The following is a 19,206-nucleotide window of genomic DNA, read 5'->3' as shown; positions in this document are numbered from 1 at the left end:
GCCTATTTCTGAGAGAAAGTGTCATATTTTGCTTCAAATTACTAGACTTTTAAGGTGGCATCATCCAAGGGCTGAAATTATAGTACTTTAGTGTACGATAATGCTCTTTGGAACATTACGTCATACCGGGGCCCAAATTATCGTATATGTACGACAATTATCGTACGCCTGGTCACACTGAGTGTCAGTGTCGACAGAGTCAGCTAAAAACGCGTCAAACATCGCAACGTCGCGCCGATGGCCGTCCGAAGCATGGAGTGGCAACGCCGCAATGTATTTGTACACGACATTTGTCACACACACATGAGTAAAATTTATAAAAATATAACGTTGATTATTGCATGATTTCTGTATGAAACAAAGTTTTTCTATTTAGCGCAAATGAATATTCGAAAGTAGATAGATGCGCAACTATTTATGTAATAATATTGTGTAATTAATTAATAAATAGCGATTGTTTTTTGTATGAAAATCGAACCACCTTAAACAACTCTGAAATTACATCTTGTAGAAATATATATTTTAGGTGTGACGATGTCGTAATCATAACATGCAACTGAAGTAAGGAGTAGCTTTACCACCTCTTTATTACTTTGAAAGTACTTGTGTAAGGTGAGAGTCGTCTTAAACATATGCTTCATCTAGTGAGGGAATGATCTGTGAACGTTTCTCAGACTGGTACAAGAACACTTTATTTTACGCTCTGAAGTGAGACAGTAAAAACGTCGAGACTAAATTCAGTTAGCACAAAAGTTCTTTGACGTTCTGATAACAGTGAAATCTTTCATTTTATTATTGCCGAATAATTGACTTTAAGAAAAAAAAAAACCGGCCAAGAGCATGTCGGGCCACGCTCAGTGTAGGGTTCCGTAGCTACTCTTCCGTCACAATAAGCTAAACTGGAGCTTAAAGTATAGTAAATTGTTAACCAAGGGATGAAACGGTACCTTTCACCCGAGTTAAACAAATAGGCAAATTTGCATAATCAGTACCTAATTAAAGTAAGTCTTTTTACTATGAAGGGAAAACTTTTTGCGATAACTCAAAAACAGCTAAACTGATCATGTCCGCTATAGTTTTCATTTAATGTCTTTCTTAAGCTCTACTTTCACGATTTTTTTCATATTTTTTGGACCTATGGTTCAAAAGTTAGAGGGGGGGGGGACACTTTTTTTTTTCTTTCGGAGCGATTATCTCCGAATATATTCACTTTATCAAAAAATGTTTCTTGAAAACCCCTATTAGTTTTGAAAGACCTTTCCAACGATACCCCACACTCTAGGGTTGAAGCGAAAAAAAAATTTCACCCCCACTTTACGTGTAGGGGAGGTACCCTAAAAAAAATTGAATTATTAGATTTTATTGTACGAATTTGTCGGCTTTATTGATTTATATATCCATGCCAAATTTCAGCTTTCTAGCACTAACGACCACGGAGCAAATCCTCGGACAGACAGACAGACAGACAGACGGACATGGCGGTTGACTACGGAACCCTAAAAAGTACGTGCCTATAATCATCTCTTGAGTCGTTGTGTACTTTTATTAAGTTGTGGAAATTGGTACAATAAAACATACCTCTATTAATGAACCTACGTTATTATCTGTTATATTTTTCTTGCACACTGAAAATCTCTTAGTTTTCTTAAGAGGGTGTAAAGCCAGGAAATTTGAAACAAACAAAAGATATGGCGCGCCGCGCCGCAACGAAACCTGCGACGGAAGATATAGTCTAGTTTCCGTTTCCAGGTGTTTTTTAAACGTGTAGAAATTCAATATAAAAATTTAATAAAAAAAACCTACGCTATATCAGCTATATGACAACAATATCCATTTTATGCCAAAAATGCCTTATATCATTTTGGAAAAGAGCTGATTTTTAAACTGCTCGATCGATTTTTATGAAACATAGCTAAGAACCACCACAAGACTACCGCTTTCACGTGAAAGTAACGGGATCGAAATCGGCCCATCCGTTGGAGAGCTACGATGCCACAGAGAGACAGACAGACATTGGCGTCAAACATATATCAACCCTCTTTTTGCGTCGGGGTTAAAAATAAAATTTTGCGTTAGCACCCTGTAAATATTCGATATAGTCAGTCTGGATGTGGATAGTCGTAGCATTCATCTTGCAAGTAGCTTCCTTTTAAATGTATCTTAAATGGTATTCAAACAAAAAATCCGACTTTCACACATTTTATACGCCCGTCTCGTTAAGTTTTTACAAATAGGGGTGGCACAAAAACTAAGGTAACTCGAACTTGGGTCAGGGGTGTGGCTCGTTAATGCGTTAGTTCTCGGTTATTGTGATTTGTGCCTGTTCACGTTTACGAAAAAATCATATCTCTTTTCTGGTACGTTTGCAGCTAAATAGAGGAAGGAGCATATAGCGTATATTTGCTAGCTAAGGATATTGATGGGTATTTAAACTAACGTGTCATATTGTAACGATGTCATACTTGCTACTCACTCAAAGCTTTGGACGTTAATTACTGCAACGCTGGAAGAGCAAAGGGACTCAAAATCACGAGTGATATCCCGATATTTGCAGGTCATTAAGGCGTCTTAAGGGCCTGATCTTCACGTTTCGCGGCGCCCTTTACCCCCGGAATTATCCGCTCTGTGTAAACAGCCTTATATTAGCCCTGGCTCGTGTTGACGCCGATATATGGAGGTTTTACTCACATGTATTGAACGTTTTTATTTGAACAAGCTTTTGTTGGTGTAGGTACATATTGTTACTCAAATATCGCAGGAATGGCAATGAAAAAGGACATGTACAATATATATAAACTTTGACTCTGGTGAGTGTGACTTGCAGTCATTCTATGGGTTTTTTTGCATTCGGCTGTACTTATTCAGTGTGTGTTTTCCGTAGGATAATGCCAGTTAAAAACACTATTTTTTTAAAAACACGCCAATATACAGTCCTGCTGAATTTGGCTTGACGTAGGGGTTTGTAAATGTCGGCGGCTCATCGTAAGATCAGGCAGATCGTGATATTGCTAGGCATACCGTGAAATGTGAAAATCTTTGCCTCGTTCCCTGTCGACATAACTATATAAATGCAGTTTTCAAAAGAGTAATTACTGGTAGAAAATCCTTTATATTTACTGCATATTTAAGTATCGTTCTCAGAATATATTCGTGAGTGCCCTTAATAATGCCAGCTTCGTTTTTTCAGTCGAGGTATCTTTTTCGCCTACGCAATTTTTCACATTTCCCCGTTTGGGAGAACGAACTTTGACTTATATTTTTGTCTAAACGATTCTTTTTTCGGTACCATGTTTACGCGTGAGAGCGAGATTTATTGTTGGGGGATTATATACCGCGGCTTAAGTGTTTTCCGGAGACAAAAGCCTTTTTACTTTCATATCCTTCTCTGATATTAATATGAGGTTCTATTCTTTCAAAACGAATTATCAACACCCGTTTGTTTCGTTGGGATGTCTTTGAAAGAGGGTAAATGATGAGGTTTAGCGGTTTAAATAATCTTTGTCAATACATAACACTGCGATATGGTTGACAAAATTTGTAGTCTACGTTGTGTGTGGATATACAGTCAGCATTAATAGTAGCGGATAGAACAATGTGCCAAAAGTATTTATCACTCTCATAATTGTAATCATTTACATGTGTACAAAAACTCATACCTACCACTTAACAAACGCGTAGTTTTATTCGGTACTGTAAATGTGTAGATATATTAAATATATCCACTGTATTTTAGTTCTCTATGTTTCTCTTAGCAAACCGGCAGGGTAAAAGTATTTTAAAGTGGATCTTTTATCACTTCAACAATGTAACACAAACCAGTACGTCGTTCTCCGCTTTTACCAATTTGACACTGAATTGTTTTACGGTGACGCTCTCCGTGCAGCAAACTGTATAAAATCTCAAAGCTCAAATAAAATAAAATATAGCCCCATTCGATATAAAGAACGAAAACTGGCATGCATATACGGTACCTATCGGCCAAAACTATATAATCTAATAATACCGGGTTCCTAGTTGACAACGCACGGAACCCTAAAAAGGTTTGCCGTAAAAACCAGAAGGTGATACTGTAGCTTTAACAAGCACAAAATAATGTGGAAACAAGCCGTCAAGAGCGACTGAATCGAATATGAGAGGTACTATCAGAATATATGCCCTGCTTAAGAGATTACAAAACACGTGACTTTTATATTCCCGAACCTTTTTAAATATAAATTATGTATGTATAAAAACACTTTATCGTACATAAGATACGTTAAAAAGAAAATATATATACAGGATAATTCAGGAGACGTGAGCAGGATTAAGCCTGCGTATTCAGTAAGTTATCAGTAACTGTAAATTAAATTATTTTTTTCTGTTCAAAATTTTTTTTATTTTTATTTACGACATTTATGGTCCCCCTCTTAATTGACAAATTAAATGTCATCGGAGTCTGGTTACTTTTTAAAAATCGTATCTCACTCAAGTGTGCCATTTTATTTTCTTCACAATCAAAGGGCTGTCATAACGGTTAAAGAAGTTTTATCTTTGTTAATTAAGTGTTGTAGGGTGTCCATGATTGTAGATAGTTAAATTTGTCCTCTAAAAAAGTTAGATAACAGAAAAAAGCGTGATTGTTTTACTTAAATATGGTGGTGAACGATTCATTAACATTTACTGATTGTGTAGGCTTGGTCCTGCTCACGTCTCATGAATCAGCCTGTATAATTTAAGTACAGAGGCGAACAAAATATACGAAAGTAAATACGTTTTCAAATTAACAGTTCCAGGGTTTCATAGTTCACTTGTTGACGTTCGGGTCTGTTTCGGACGCGACCACGTCTGCCGGCGCGGCAAGATATCGGATTTGTACAATTTATAGACGGTGAAATCCATTTGCGTCTGACGTAGTGTCGTGGAAAGGCTGTAAATGTTGCGTGGCTTCTAGTTGAACACGTAATCATTAAGTAAAGATTTTCCTGTTATGCGACGGAATTGGATAAAGTTTGACATCGTAACTTGGTTAAAATTACAAAATGGAGATGAAATTTTGTATACCAGTGTTACTAATAAGTCCTAAGCTAAAAGCCACCATTACCTGTTCCTGAAAGTTAGACGAACGGCTTTACACTTGTAAGGCCAAAACTATGTTAGAAGTTTAGTGTTGACATAGAACCTGACAGAAATTAGGCAACAACTGAATATCCTTGACTTCCCGTTAACCTGGCATCCAGTTTAAAGTAGAAATAAGTTAAGTGGTCATACAAGAATGCAGGAACTAACCCTTTAACTAATCAGAGAGCTGTTTAAATTCCGCTCCGGTGCTAGAAACCCGCTTCCAAAGCATTTCTCTGAGGCAGCGTAAACGGCCGAGAACTGGCCAAATGCTTCGCTAAGCTGTTTCACATGAATAAACATACTGCGGTCTTCCAAGTTTAACTTGAACGCATAACCAATGTGCTTGCAAAATACCTATGGCAAAATTTACTTATACTTTAGAATTTCTCGCTTCACATACTTGTCTTTATCCTCTACTCTGGCCGTCCAAAAATTATAACGTAACACACTAACGAGTATTAACCATAGGTATTTAATTTGAACAATTGTATTCGTTTTGTTAGATTTTAAAACAAAACAAATTTAATTTCGTATTTTATAATACTTTTAATATCCAAAAACAAAGAAATAAACATACATAATAAAACTTACTAACAACTTAAACTAAAGATAAAAAATTTGGGCCAAATCGCCGTCAATGGGCAAGGTGCCTAGAAGGCTGGCCGTATTTCCCCGCTGTATGGCGATACTTATACGCTGTGCGAAATAGTGGCCAGCCCTCTGGTCGCCCGCGGCTTCTATTAGGCGCGCCGACAAATCTTTAAAAAGCCGACGCGCACTTTGCCCCCTTGGCCCCAAGGTTTCAACGCCAAACACTGCAAACATGTAGCTGTTTCCTAGTGCTGCATATTTGCGGTGCGGCGCTTGAGGGTTTCGGCCGAGGATGCCGCAGCGCCAGCGGTAACTTTGGTGCTCGGGACATGGGACGGTGCCAGGGTATCAACGCATGTAGCGTCCCAAATTTCGTATTTAATAATACACTTCTGATTCATTGTTCTGTGAATTTTTCGTATATAGGCATAAAGTTTAGCAGCTAGAGGGTAGATAGAATTTCATTTTACGTATATTTTTCTGTAATTTATATAATAATAAATAAAGCTCCTCTAACATCCGTTACTATCATTATATCCTCTTGTGGCCGATAGTAGGTTCTTATTATTTAAAATTAAAATTTATTGAGCTTTGTGTTATTTTAAAGTGTATTTTGTTTATTTTTCGGGACTATTATAAAAAATCAGAACTACTTACAACAGTCATAACACATTTGCGACAAAATTGTAACTAAACACACTAGTCATTAGTGATAATGAATTTATGATACAAGTATATACTAAATGAAGTATATTTAGAACCAAAATACCCTTCTGAGACCTACAAAGTTACCTATTTCTTGTAATGAAAGGTGTCGAAGCCGGTAGTTTAAAGGTAACTTTATCAAGTCATTTGGGGAAACGGCATGTTCCAAGTTGTTAGGCAACAAGAGTACTAAGGGTCGGGGCTTCTGTGATCTGAGTTGGACGACTATCGTTGTCTCTAATCGTTACATCAATCTTAGCAACCCTAACAACCTGTATAAAGTACTTGCTCATACACCCAAGGCCAAAAGTATGGAAACAAGGTTGTTTTCTTTAATATCTCATGTTTCTGTCTTTGTTTTGTCATTGTAACCTAAAATGTACATTAAGCAACTACAAAAGGTTAAAAATACTCGCTAAATATCAAAACATCCTAAAATATTGTCAAAAGCATTTTAAAAAAAATAGGAAAAAGCAACATACTTATGCGCTTTTAATTGCTTTGAAAAATGATGAACTGGCAAATATCATAGCCACAACTTGAGTAATTTGAGTAATTTACTTTTAATAAAGTGTTCTACTATGTATTATATTTACCATTTTGTTTCTAATGAGTAGTATATATTACATCGCTTAGAAAATCACACTTCTATTAAAATATAAGCTTGTTTCTATACTTTTAGCCGGGAGTGTAAGCTCTGTGAACGAAAACAAACTGTTCGTGCTTCAATCGTTCGCTTAAGGGGTTCTAAATTAATTTATATATACTATTTTTGTTACTTTTCTTTTATATTTGTCATAAAATGCCATGATATGAGGATATGGCATAAATTACATACATTTTATGTATTATAGCTGATGTAGGTATAAGAATAATATTTAAACATACGAATAGTGAGTATTATATTTATTTACTATTCATATCCATATCAATTCAAATTATTTACAATGGTCAAGCACTTGTGGCCTAGCGGTAACAGCGTGCGACTTGCAATTCGGAAGTCGCGGGTTCAAACCTCAGCTCGCACCAATTAGTTTTTCGGAATATCATTTGATATTTACCAGTCTCGTTTCGGAAAAGGAAAACATCGTGAGAAAACCGGACTAATCCCAATAAGGCCTAATTTAAAGTTGTATTTTCCCTTTTTTTTGTCATAATTTGTAAAATATTAATATTATTTACATATCAATAATTGAATATGACTTCGATGTGACATCCCTCCGATTGTAAACAAATCCTTATAACGAGACAAGGGCGGGGTCAAGTTTTTTTGTCGTGTAAAGGGGCACCTGAATCTATCTGCGCGCCACATGTCGGCATCGCTTCATATTCTCCTTTTTATCTAAAAGTGAAACGAACACTTTTTTCGCTGGTAATAAAAAAATATTATGACGCCAGACTGCCGCTTACCGTAATAAAGTAGTTGAAATTCCTCAAGCTAAGTAATGCCTCGTAATATTTTTTTCTTTCATCGAAACTTTAATTAACTTTTCCGAGTGAGATTGAAACAGGCTTTTGTGCTAAAACAGACCGTTTTAGCGTTAAATATTAAACATTTTCTTATAATTAATAGCACATGGTGGCGTTTATGTTATCCATTCACGCAACGGGACTCATAAATAAAAACATCGATCCGCTAAGCTCGTGAAATTTACGACAGGTGCAAATAAAGAGATGCCAGGAATACCACGATGAATAAAGGTTGCATTTTTTTGCTCGGAGCATCTTACAGGAGGCCGACAAACTTCATAATAACATACTTTATGCATCGATAAAGCCCTTATCTCCGAGCACCCTTTTCTCAATAGCGCATTCTTGGGCCAACGAAAGATACAAAGTCGGATTGAGGGCGTTTAACTTTCAGCCTTATCTTAACGGCTTTAGAGTAGTTACTTTAAAAGGATGTTTGAAAGAAGTATCTGATTTACGATCAGGTATGGGTTGTTGCCGGTCGCTACTCTTCCATTCAGGGTTTGCACAAAGTGGGACACCTTAAATCACTGGAGCAGAGCGGTCTCTGGCGAATTCCCTTTCAATGTCAGTCGGCCAATCGGCGATGCCGTTTGTGGATAGGTCAGTGTTGGACGTTGAATTGGACTGTGCCTGTAGCTGATTCGTAATGTCAACAGACAAACTGTGCTAATGATCATTTTCAATATTAATAAGGTTTAAAATCGTAGATGACTCTTATGTTCTGTTCTCGTAACTCAAAATGGAAGCTAAATTTCAACAGTTTTCCAAATTTGTACAAAGGACTTAATAATTATTCTTTATAATGTTGTTGTTAACTGTTGTTTAGCTTCCATTTTGTGTTACGAGAGAAGTACATAACATCACATCTACACAGACATCTACGATTTTAAATCTTATTAATTGCAGTCAACTCCGGAAGGCGGTATTTCCTAGTTATAAAGCACCGGATTGTGCTTCACGTCTAAGTCACAATTGGTCCCATTTTACAGAGGCACGTACACTTTCACTACACCCATGGACAAACGCCCACTCACGGCAAACAATGGCCATGTTTGTACATTTACATATTTCATTTGTCACTTCGCTGTTAAGTCTTGCTCTACTCTTATGAACACGGATTGGGAGCCATGACTTTTGTGAATCGTGCTTTGGTACGTTAATAATTGGCGATTTCGTGAGTGTGTATTCTTTGCTTCTTTACATGGAATCTCCATTTATTTTTGGTTTTTGATGGTATTTTCTCGGTTATGGAAAACAAATTGAAATGTTGAGTAAACTAGTTACAAAGAACGTTGTTCAACATTCACCGTTCGCTAACGGATGTGAAGTAATAACAAACAAAATACACCCAAGTTTGTGACGTTCTTTATTATTCAAACAGAAATCAAAACTTCCTTTCGTTCGCTCAACTATCTCGCCGATTCAGCGTCGTATGAATTCAGAATTTAGATCGAGTAGTGCAACGACTTGCTGTACACTTCACTGAAGAGTTTTATTGAAAGCCGTTCGTTGCTCGCGCGTCGCGCGGCTGTTGCTCAGGTAACTACTCAAAACCCCCTTTGTTAGGATCTCAATTACTTGAAGATACTTCAGGAAGTCTTTTTATTGCCCACTTGATCGTTCCGTTCAGATCGTACATATTAAATTCCTTTCTTAGACTCGATCGACTTTTGTATGCATAATGCGACCGGGTGCAATATCGGAGGTAGCGGCCAAAAGGTAAGGTACATTCGCTGTAGAACAGTTGAAGCTTTATTTGAAGGCGAAAACTATTTCAGAATCGCGATATCTACCACTTTAGCACATATTATGTACTTATGTGGTAACGTTAAATCTTAAATAGGTACCTCCAAAGTTTTACCTTATGCGCTAATGAGTCAACTAATAGATCCCTAAAACATAAAGCTAAAAGTTTTAGATTTTAATAATTTGCTTAAGAGAGACTCGTGGTATAAAAACAGTTATCTCGAAGTTTCCAATTTAACTTTGAGAATAATCGCGGGCGTAGATAAACGGATAGGTCGGCTCTACAGGTAGCGCATTCCTTCGCTCTCGTCGAGAGCCTCATTAGAAAGCGAAGAAACAAGGGGTTGCAGGAACAAGTAATTACGAGGACGTGCAACAATTCTCGCATTCCTTTGCAGTCATACTTTTTTCGCTTTTAATATGTGCATTTTTAGTGGAGAGAGGGGGGTTGCACCCTAGTAAGAGCTTTCTGTCGTTTGCGTCAGTTGCCCCGAGCCCTCCGTGGGGGCTGGTCGCGTGATGTCCGCGCGCTCCCGCGGTCCCGGTGTGACAGCGAATTACGATTCGAAGTGGTTTAAACAATATAGGGTTCATGGAATGCGTAAACGTGAGTTTTAATATTAGCAGGAATGGAAACCTTCGACAATTCGCGCGGGTTAAAATTTTTTGTTAAGTATAGCTTTTTCAACAACTCGAAGTACTAAAAGCCTTGTACTTTCAACAATAATTGATTAGGCCTCTAATTTCCGCTCGTTTGCAAATGTTCGCTGAAACTTATAATAATTAATTGAACACAACTAATCTCTGACATCAAAGAGATACGACGCTTTGAAACTTCCAACTTAACTTTGTGTGTAAATACTTTTAAAGAATGTTCTCTTGCAGATTCCTTCCAAAAGTTTCTTTTGTCAGATACAATTTAATTACCGTTAACATGACTTCCGATTTTGTAGATCTACATATATTTTCTATATCTTGAAGGAACTAAAAGGATCATTATAAACATCTCTTAATTGCTAGTCTCTGCCTACTCATATGGGACAAAGTGTTTATATGGTAAAGCCCCATTTTGTTTGCAATTGTCGCCATGTGTAAATCCTATAATACGAGTATTGTTACCTGACTGAACTACTTTTATTGTTAATTAGTTTATTTAACAGAAGTGCTACCATGTGGCAAATTGTCGACATATCTATCAATTAAACCAAGTTTTAGTCCTCAAGGATCACTTAAGAGCAGACTTTAAATACTGCCGAGGAGACGTGTACTGTTACTTAATAAACAAGTTTAATTGGAAACGATCACACGACAATAATTACTGTTTTATGTACAAAAGTACAATCAACGTAAAACGTTACGTAGTTTGGCTCTGATATGACATAATGACATTAGTAGATAAGTAGATATATGCATTTATAGTAAGTGGAAACTTATCCTTTATACATATTAATATAGGTTATCCATTACTATCTTTGTGCGAAATTTTAGCCAAATATTTTTAGGCGCTTTTTGCGCAATTTAGTATGAAACATGAAAAACTTTCACATTTAAATTCTACGAACAATAAGTATTTCTATTTTGACTAGCAGTTTTTGAAGAACGTTGAACATTTAAGTAATAATTTAAGTTACTTTGATTACAGGATTTGACCGAGTCATAATGGCAGGAAAACTGAAGAAAATCAGAGGTCCAATTAGTACCATGTGATTTGGAATCTCACAATTTTATTGGAAAAGAAATTGGCCTAGTTAAGGCAAGTGTTCTCGACGTTTGATTTCGAGCTAAAATTCTGATAGAATTAAAGTTAATCTTATAAACTTGAGTGGTTTCTGTGACATGGCCACTAATTTGATTTACATCTTAATAAGAATTCATCAGAACAGTTGTGAAAACTGTGTAAGTGCGTGCTTTGACTTATGTTTATTTTATAGAATTCTATATGTTCTCAAACTTTATTTTACTTTTATTTCTGTGGTTTCGATACCTTAAGGTGGTCTGGAAGTAACCGCTTTTTTGGTGGCAATATCGCCTGAAGTCTGCCTCTATCGTTAATCAGTTGTTTTCCTGTACTGTTTTCTTTTATTGAGGTGTGCAATAAATTATATATACTTATCTCTCTAATAAGTAGCAGCCTATGGCATTCATAGGGGCCACGACAAGTGCTTACGTCGCGGAGAATTTTTATTAAAATGCTGTTAATAAAGCCTTAGCTCGAATCGCTCCAAAGTCCCGTTATGCGCAGAATGAATTAGGATTTATTCCGTAATTGCATAGATAAATACTAGTCATGAATTTTACTAATATTCGAACATACATTTTACACAGGAACCACATTTTATCATCAAACTAAACAAACTGTAATTATTATAATGATCAGGAAATATCTAACCAGTTTCTAATGAATAAGCTAACAGTTTAAGCAATTTCAAACATAAACAAACTTGAAATGTTAATTCGCGAATCCCGTTGACACCGTTTGAGTTTGATTCCAAAATAAATACTTGTTTGTCCCTGTAGATCTGGCCGCATATTTTCGATGCTTACCAAACGCCAGCAAGTTATGGAACCAACCAGTATAATAAGATATTAAATTTAACTGTTGGCTGGACAGTCAATAAACTCCGTGTGTTACACTTGCCACCGGTTTGACGTATAGGCGGTAACAACGTGATGGCCGCGAATGTGCGGGAGCATTTCGCACCCCTGCATCTACGCCAATCAGGTAGTATTTAATACGAGCAGTACGTATGTAACCTGTATTGGGCAGCACATACAAGGTGCCCGTGAGCATTGCGAGAGATTTTAACGGTGCATTCCTGATGGCAACAGAAGCAAAATATGTTATATGACTTTTTGTGAAATTCGACCAAAAAAAATTTTTTTTGAACACTCCTGTACATAAAACGTAATTTTTATTGATAAACATATAACCTAAAATTAACTAAAAAGTATTTTTTTTATTTGGGGGTAGCCGCTCGAATACATTTTTTTTAATTTTTCGATGTCAATCAATATGTATGTCCAGACTAGACCTCAAAGTGGCAATACCGCAGTCAAAAATGTGTTTTGTACCGACTTATGACGAAAGAATGATTTCGAAAAACATTTAATTATCTCTGAAACTATGCCTAATCCAGAAAATCTTATATGACATTTTAGTTTCTAAATATTACCAGGAATGCTTAGTTAAATGGTCTCGCAATGTTCACGGGCACCTTGTATATTATGATCCCTGTCGATTTATGCTGTAGGATGGCACACCCTCGAACTATAGATCTCTGCTAAATAGTGATAGGTTTATTCCCCACAGTCTTCATACTCTCCAGTCGACTCAACGCCTTCTTCCGTGGAAACCTGTGGCTCTACATCAACCATGTTGTATATCTTCCGTGGACGCCCAACATGACCTCGCTCCAGTCGTGGTCGCCCTGGACCTCTCTTTACTATCCTCCCCCCATCAACATGAACATCGTCTTGATGATGATCGTGTTGAGATGGTTCCATGACAATATATGGATCGTCTGTCATTTGGCGGGCTTCAACGGGAACATCATCTCCTCCTTCAGGTTCTGGATCACGACTACTCGATGACTCGATGCACTCATCCTCGTGATTGGAGATATGTATTACCGGATTTTCACTAGTTTGAGTCGGATGGAACTCTACATCTACCGATACAGGTTGATTTTGAACATTTATCGATTCTCCCAAGTCGATTTCAAAGGGGGCAATCTTCAGGTTCACGTTTTCTTTACCTTCACTTTTTGCTTCGTGAAATTTCACATCTCTTGACATGATAACTTGTCGTTGTTTTGGCATCCATACTCTGTAACCCTTGCGATCTCTAAGATAGCCTACAAAGATTCCTTCCAGGCTTCTTGGTGCGAACTTATCTTTCCCGGTTGACTTGTCCAAGACGTGTACCTTAGATCCAAACTTGTGTAAGTAGTCTAACTTGACAGGTCGTTCAAACCATTTCGTTGGAGTCGCTGAAATAACTCTAAAGGAGGCCTTATCCGGTAACGAACGAAAAGGATGGAAAGACGCAATAATTTCAGAAGTTCAAAGTTTAATCAAAAACGATACTTTCGATGTTGTCAAGAAACCTATGGGTCGAAATGTTGTTGGTTGCCGATATATATTAACAAAGAAGTTGAATATCGATAGAACTGAGAAGAAGAAAGCCAGACTAGTGGCAAAAGGTTTTAGCCAACGTTACGGCATCGATTATCAGAAAACTTTTGCGCCAGTCGCTAGGCTTGACTCGATAAGACTATTAGTTGCACTTGCAGTGGAGCTGGATCTTAAAATTCATCAGTTGGACATTAATACGGCATATTTAAATGGATTATTAGAAGAGGAGATATATATGAAGGTGCCAGATCTCCTAGATGAATGTTTGCAAGATCTAACACGATTGGAGCAGCCAGGTTCACTTATACATGAAAGAGCTAGCAAGATGTTATGTGACCTGAGGTCTGGAGGCAGTGTGTGCAGGCTCAAAAGATCGCTGTACGGGCTTAAACAAGCTGGTCGACAATGGAACATCAGACTGGACGAGCAGCTGAAGTCCATGGGATTACAAGCATCTTTAAATGAGCCTTGTCTTTATTTTAAAAATATAGATTCGCAAACTAAACTCTTTGTATTAGTTTACGTGGATGACATTCTCGTCGCTTCGCAAAGAGGTGAATGCATCGAAGATTTCAAAAAGGAACTGGCCACTAAGTTTGAATTGAAAGATTATGGCATTGTGAAATATATGTTAGGCATAGAGTTTGACAGATGTGACAAAAGCATGAAATTGTCACAAGAAAAATATATATTGATGATTTATTAATCAAATTTAATATGGATAAAAGTAAACCAATATCTACGCCTATGGAAGTTAAGCAAAAGATTGAAAAATCTGTAAATAAGTGCAGTGACAGTGAACAGTATCCATATCGTGAGATTATAGGTTCACTGATGTATCTCTCTACGGGAACAAGACCTGATATTACGAATACCGTGGCTGTATTGAGTCAATTCTTGGATTGCCCTAATGAGGAATGTTGGAATGCTGCAAAGCGTGTGCTGCGATACCTAAAGCATACAAAACAATATGGACTTGTTTACAAAAAGACAGGTAAATCTTTGCATGGTTACTCGGATGCTGATTGGGGAGGATGTTTGATAGATAGGCGTTCTTATTCCGGTTATGTTTTTATGTTAGGAGGTGGATGTGTGTCGTGGAAGTCGCAGAAGCAGAAATGTGTCAGCACCTCAAGCTGTCAATCAGAGTATGTAAGTCTAGCCTCATCAATGAAGGAAGCTATCTACTTGAACAGCTTACTTACTGAAGTTGGGTTACGTAAGTTTGCACCATTATCTTTACATGTAGATAATCAGGGGGCGATTTGCCTTGTGAACGATCCAATGTTTCATTCTCGGAGTAAACACATTGACATAAGGTACCACTTTGTACGAAGTGTATTAAAGGACAATAAGAGTATTGAGTTAAAGTACTTACCGACCGACTCAATGCTCGCCGATATATTAACGAAGGCTCTGCCTAGAAAAAAGCACTATATGTGCATGCGTGGTTTGGGCATTGCTTGTTAATTGTTTATTTTTTTATAGTTGTTCTTTGATATCACTTTGATTTGTTTTTATATGTTTTATTTGTGTTACCGTTTATTTTGAATATGCACATTAAGGGGGCGTATTGAAATATTATAAAAAAAAAATATAGATCTCTGCTAAATAGTGATAGGTTTATTCCCCACAGTCTTCATACTCTCCAGTCGACTCAACGCCTTCTTCCGTGGAAACCTGTGGCTCTACATCAACCATGTTGTATATCTTCCGTGGACGCCCAACATGACCTCGCTCCAGTCACACAGTCGGTCAATAACAGTTCTCATGTAAACACTGAATAAATTTCTAGTATACACTTTCTTGGTTTAACTGTGCTATAGATCTCTGCTAAATAGTGATAGGTTTATTCCCCACACGAACATGGGAGGGAGTACCTATAGGGAATGCAATAACCGGCCTAACTTCATAACCCGTTTCGGTTACAGTTATGGTCGAAAAATAACCGAATATTCGGTTATTATCGGTTATTCAACATTTATTAAAGATTACGTATAAATCTAGTTCTACGTGACGTAAAATCATAAGATAAGCAGTATTAATGAAACCTAAACCTTGCATTGATTTTCGTTATTAATTTTGCATTGATTTTCTTTATTAATTTTAATGAGTTTTTTAATGTAAATATAGATCACAACCAAATCAACGTTAAAGCAAATGGAAGCCAGCAGCAAAGTTATTTGGTTTCGATGATGGTGCCGCCCTTCCACACTCCGACTGACAGACTGACTTATGAACTTTATCATTATCATAGTATTTTTTTGTATCCGATATTTATTTATTTAATTTCTACTGTAATAATCTGTATTGTATTAGCTGAATAAATGTTTTTCTAAGTTATCAAAATTACATAAAAGCAATAAAATTAAACCAATTAACAAGTGAAATAAGTAGGTAAATTAGGTAACACATAATTAAATAGAGTAATATCAACACATAAATTAGCGATTTTTCATAAGTTAATTTTCAATTTTGCATTCAAAAGTAACGTAGGATTCAATCAACAAAATATAAATTGGCCTTGTAATTTACACAAAAATCACAAAATAACTTACACAAAACTCTTTAATTATTATCCTTCGTCGTCGTGGTACTCGCGGTGTTTAGTTATCTTGTAAATACACAAAATTTGCGCTTTTATTAACCAGAATATTTGTGAAAAGTGGTGCCAGTATTGTACTAAAACTTATTACGCCATTTGTCTTCAAATGAATGCAATGGTTATAATCGGCACCCAGAAACTTAATAATATTGAAACAGTATCGACATTGTAAGTTAATGCCAAAATATCATTCGTACAAAAAATAACCGAAAATAACCGAATCCGGTTATCACAAAGTTCCAATAACCGGTTATGTGATTAGGCCAGAATAATCGGTTATAACCGAATATTTCGGTTTCGGTTATAACCGATTTGCATTCCCTAGTACCTACTGATTATCGTGAATTGTCAATGTAAAGTTTAATTTAGTTTTCAATGTAGACCACAATAAACCTCTTCAATACGTTATATTGACGGTGCACCGACCCTTTCCTTACATACGGCTAAGCCAGAAAAGGGCAAAACGGCTTGCATTCTGATAGCTATTGGAATTACCCTCTGAATGGGTTTCGACGGAATCTGTTTGCCTTAACCGCAGCCGGCTGGCGCGGTTGTTCACTCCACTGATAAGTAATCGACTAATCCTGCTATCGAATCGATAATCGATAGTTTCTATTATTGCAAGTTACAAGATTTTACCACCCTACCAGTAGGTTGCGTTCTATCTATCTACACAAACACTATTAGCTTACGTCACTCCCCATGGTAGAGCAATTCAACTTCCTTTAAAATTCAAACCGTAGAAATAGACAACTATACTTTTTAATAGACACAGTAAAAACGATACGATATTGCCTTTATTGGCATTTTATAACACCTAAGCGGTAGTCGTAGCCTATGTACGCACGCAACTCTAAGTCATTAAAATAAAACGGGCAATTAAAGTTAATTAAACGCACTTAAAGTTGTAAGTAGTGCTTAACCTGATAACATGTCTTCGCATTAATCTAACCTAATAAAAATAACCATATAAACCATATATTCACACAGTACCTACTTATTTATAATCACAACAAACTTACCGATATTTGCTGTCTGTACTTTTTATATAGGTAGGTAAAGCTAAATATGAGGCAAATGCTACTAAAACTACTTACAATGAGGCATTGTAAATACGTCATAGGTTATGGGTATATGTGACCGCGGCCGGCAAAACGTTCCATTTTTTCGCTTACCATAAGGACGCCTTGACAGGTTATTCGTATAAAGATATAAGCAAACCTCGTCCTTATGGCAGGCGACAAAGTGGGACGTATTGACGGCCGCGGTCACATATGTGCGTAACCTATGATGTATACCTTTACATTGAAAAAAAAACTAGCGGAACTCATTAAGTAGGTAATTAAAAATAACTGAACTTAAGTAATAAATTTTGATCAATAGCCTAAAACCGATTTTGTTGTTACAAACCGACCAGTTCGAAAGCCCAATTTATGTGTAAGAAAATGTTTTGCTACTGTTATTGCTTTTGTGCATACTGTTATGCATTCTTGAAAAGACGCATCTCTTCCACATTGCCGCCTTTGGCCTGACTGTGACTTTAATTTTGTCCAAGGTTAAATAAATAACAGAAGTTAACTATAAATCTTAATTTATTTCCCTTTAACGACATATTAAAAGGTTTAAATAAAATAAAAAACAATTTCCGCTTTTTATTATGATTTCCATGAACATGAAATTTAGTACCTATAAAATGTAATGGTATTTTTATAGAACATCGGCGGACTGTGATACGAGTAATTAATCGTAATTTTATTTACTTCTGAATGTTTGTGTTTCCCATACTCATTTTAAATTGACCCATATTCATCATTATAGGTATACGGACAATTTAATAGTTTTTAACAAATCTAATAGGTATGGTGGATTATTTACTGACGTACAGGTATGTAGAAATAATGTATTTATTGAATCAGTTTTATCGATGTTAGTGCAAAAAGCAACATAACAAACACATATAACCAGGGCCCGTTCTTTTCATGCCGTTGACGCAAAAATGGCGTAATTTAACATACAGGGAGTTGTTTTACAATACTACAAATTTAGATAGTTTACTTATTGCCGGGTATCAAAATAAATACTTGTTACGAGAATAAAAGCTTGTTACGCAGTTAAAAATCAAAAATATGTATTATTTAATAAATTAATAATCTATTATTTATTTGAGTGACAATAAGATGAAAGTCAGTTAGACGTTTCTGTACTGATTGTCAAGTATATGTGTAAATTACCTAAAGAGGTTGGTAAATGATTAATTATTACGAAAATACTAATTGGAATCATACTCTATGTAGCGTGACGTCATTTTTCTGTCAACGGCATAAAAAGTACGGGCCCTGCATATAACAAAGGAACAAATTGATACATACACTACTTTTAACTAAAATTGGTTTGATTGTTTTATGATTAACACATTTAATTTTACTATTCTCTGTTCTCTGGCGCTTTCTGCTGCGAAGTACGCACGCACGGGTAGTGCGTATATCGCGCTAGCAGTAACAGTTAACAATCAAATTAAAAAATTAAAACAATTTAAATATTAAATGATATGGTTAGGTAAAACATGTACGTTAAATTAAGCCAAAAAACCTACTGCAGAAATATACTACGTATGACATAATAAAACGCAAATAACTACGGTACGGGCATAGTTAAAAGCTACGATAATGTCTTTAAACAAAAGATTCATGCACTAGTGCGACTAGTCAGGTTTACGACAAAGCTTAACGATGACCTAGTAATAATTATGAGTAAGACTAAGACTGGTCTTATATCTCGCTCGTGTTTCTCATAGGCCATGATTGCAATTTATGGTCGTGATCCATTTGGTATGGCTTCCCACCTGGGAATTA

The 19,206-nt window shown here is 36.3% G+C and overlaps 1 protein-coding gene across 14 annotated transcripts in view; it reads left to right on the top strand.

Annotated features, from left to right (window-relative positions):
* Nucleotides 1–19,206, top strand: part of LOC133525741 (apoptosis-stimulating of p53 protein 1) — a 197,785-nt gene that overhangs the window by 54,201 nt on the left and 124,378 nt on the right. For 4 of the 14 annotated variants that reach the window (XM_061862101.1, XM_061862106.1, XM_061862112.1 and 1 more), the window contains exon 1: nucleotides 10,120–10,270. The exons of 1 other annotated variant lie outside the window; for it this stretch is intronic. Coding sequence is in view for 1 of the 13 variants with exons in the window: in XM_061862113.1 (XP_061718097.1) it covers nucleotides 10,208–10,270 (63 nt within the window). In the remaining 12 variants the exon portion in view is untranslated. Of the gene's footprint in view, nucleotides 1–10,080; nucleotides 10,271–11,491; nucleotides 11,516–19,206 lie in introns of those variants that run through there. 9 more of the 14 variants (XM_061862110.1, XM_061862109.1, XM_061862108.1 and 6 more) reach the window with 7 other exon arrangements.

Source organism: Cydia pomonella, chromosome 15 (genome assembly GCF_033807575.1).
Source record: "Cydia pomonella isolate Wapato2018A chromosome 15, ilCydPomo1, whole genome shotgun sequence".
NCBI lineage: Eukaryota > Metazoa > Arthropoda > Insecta > Lepidoptera > Tortricidae > Cydia > Cydia pomonella.
This window is presented reverse-complemented; position numbering and strand designations above follow the sequence as displayed.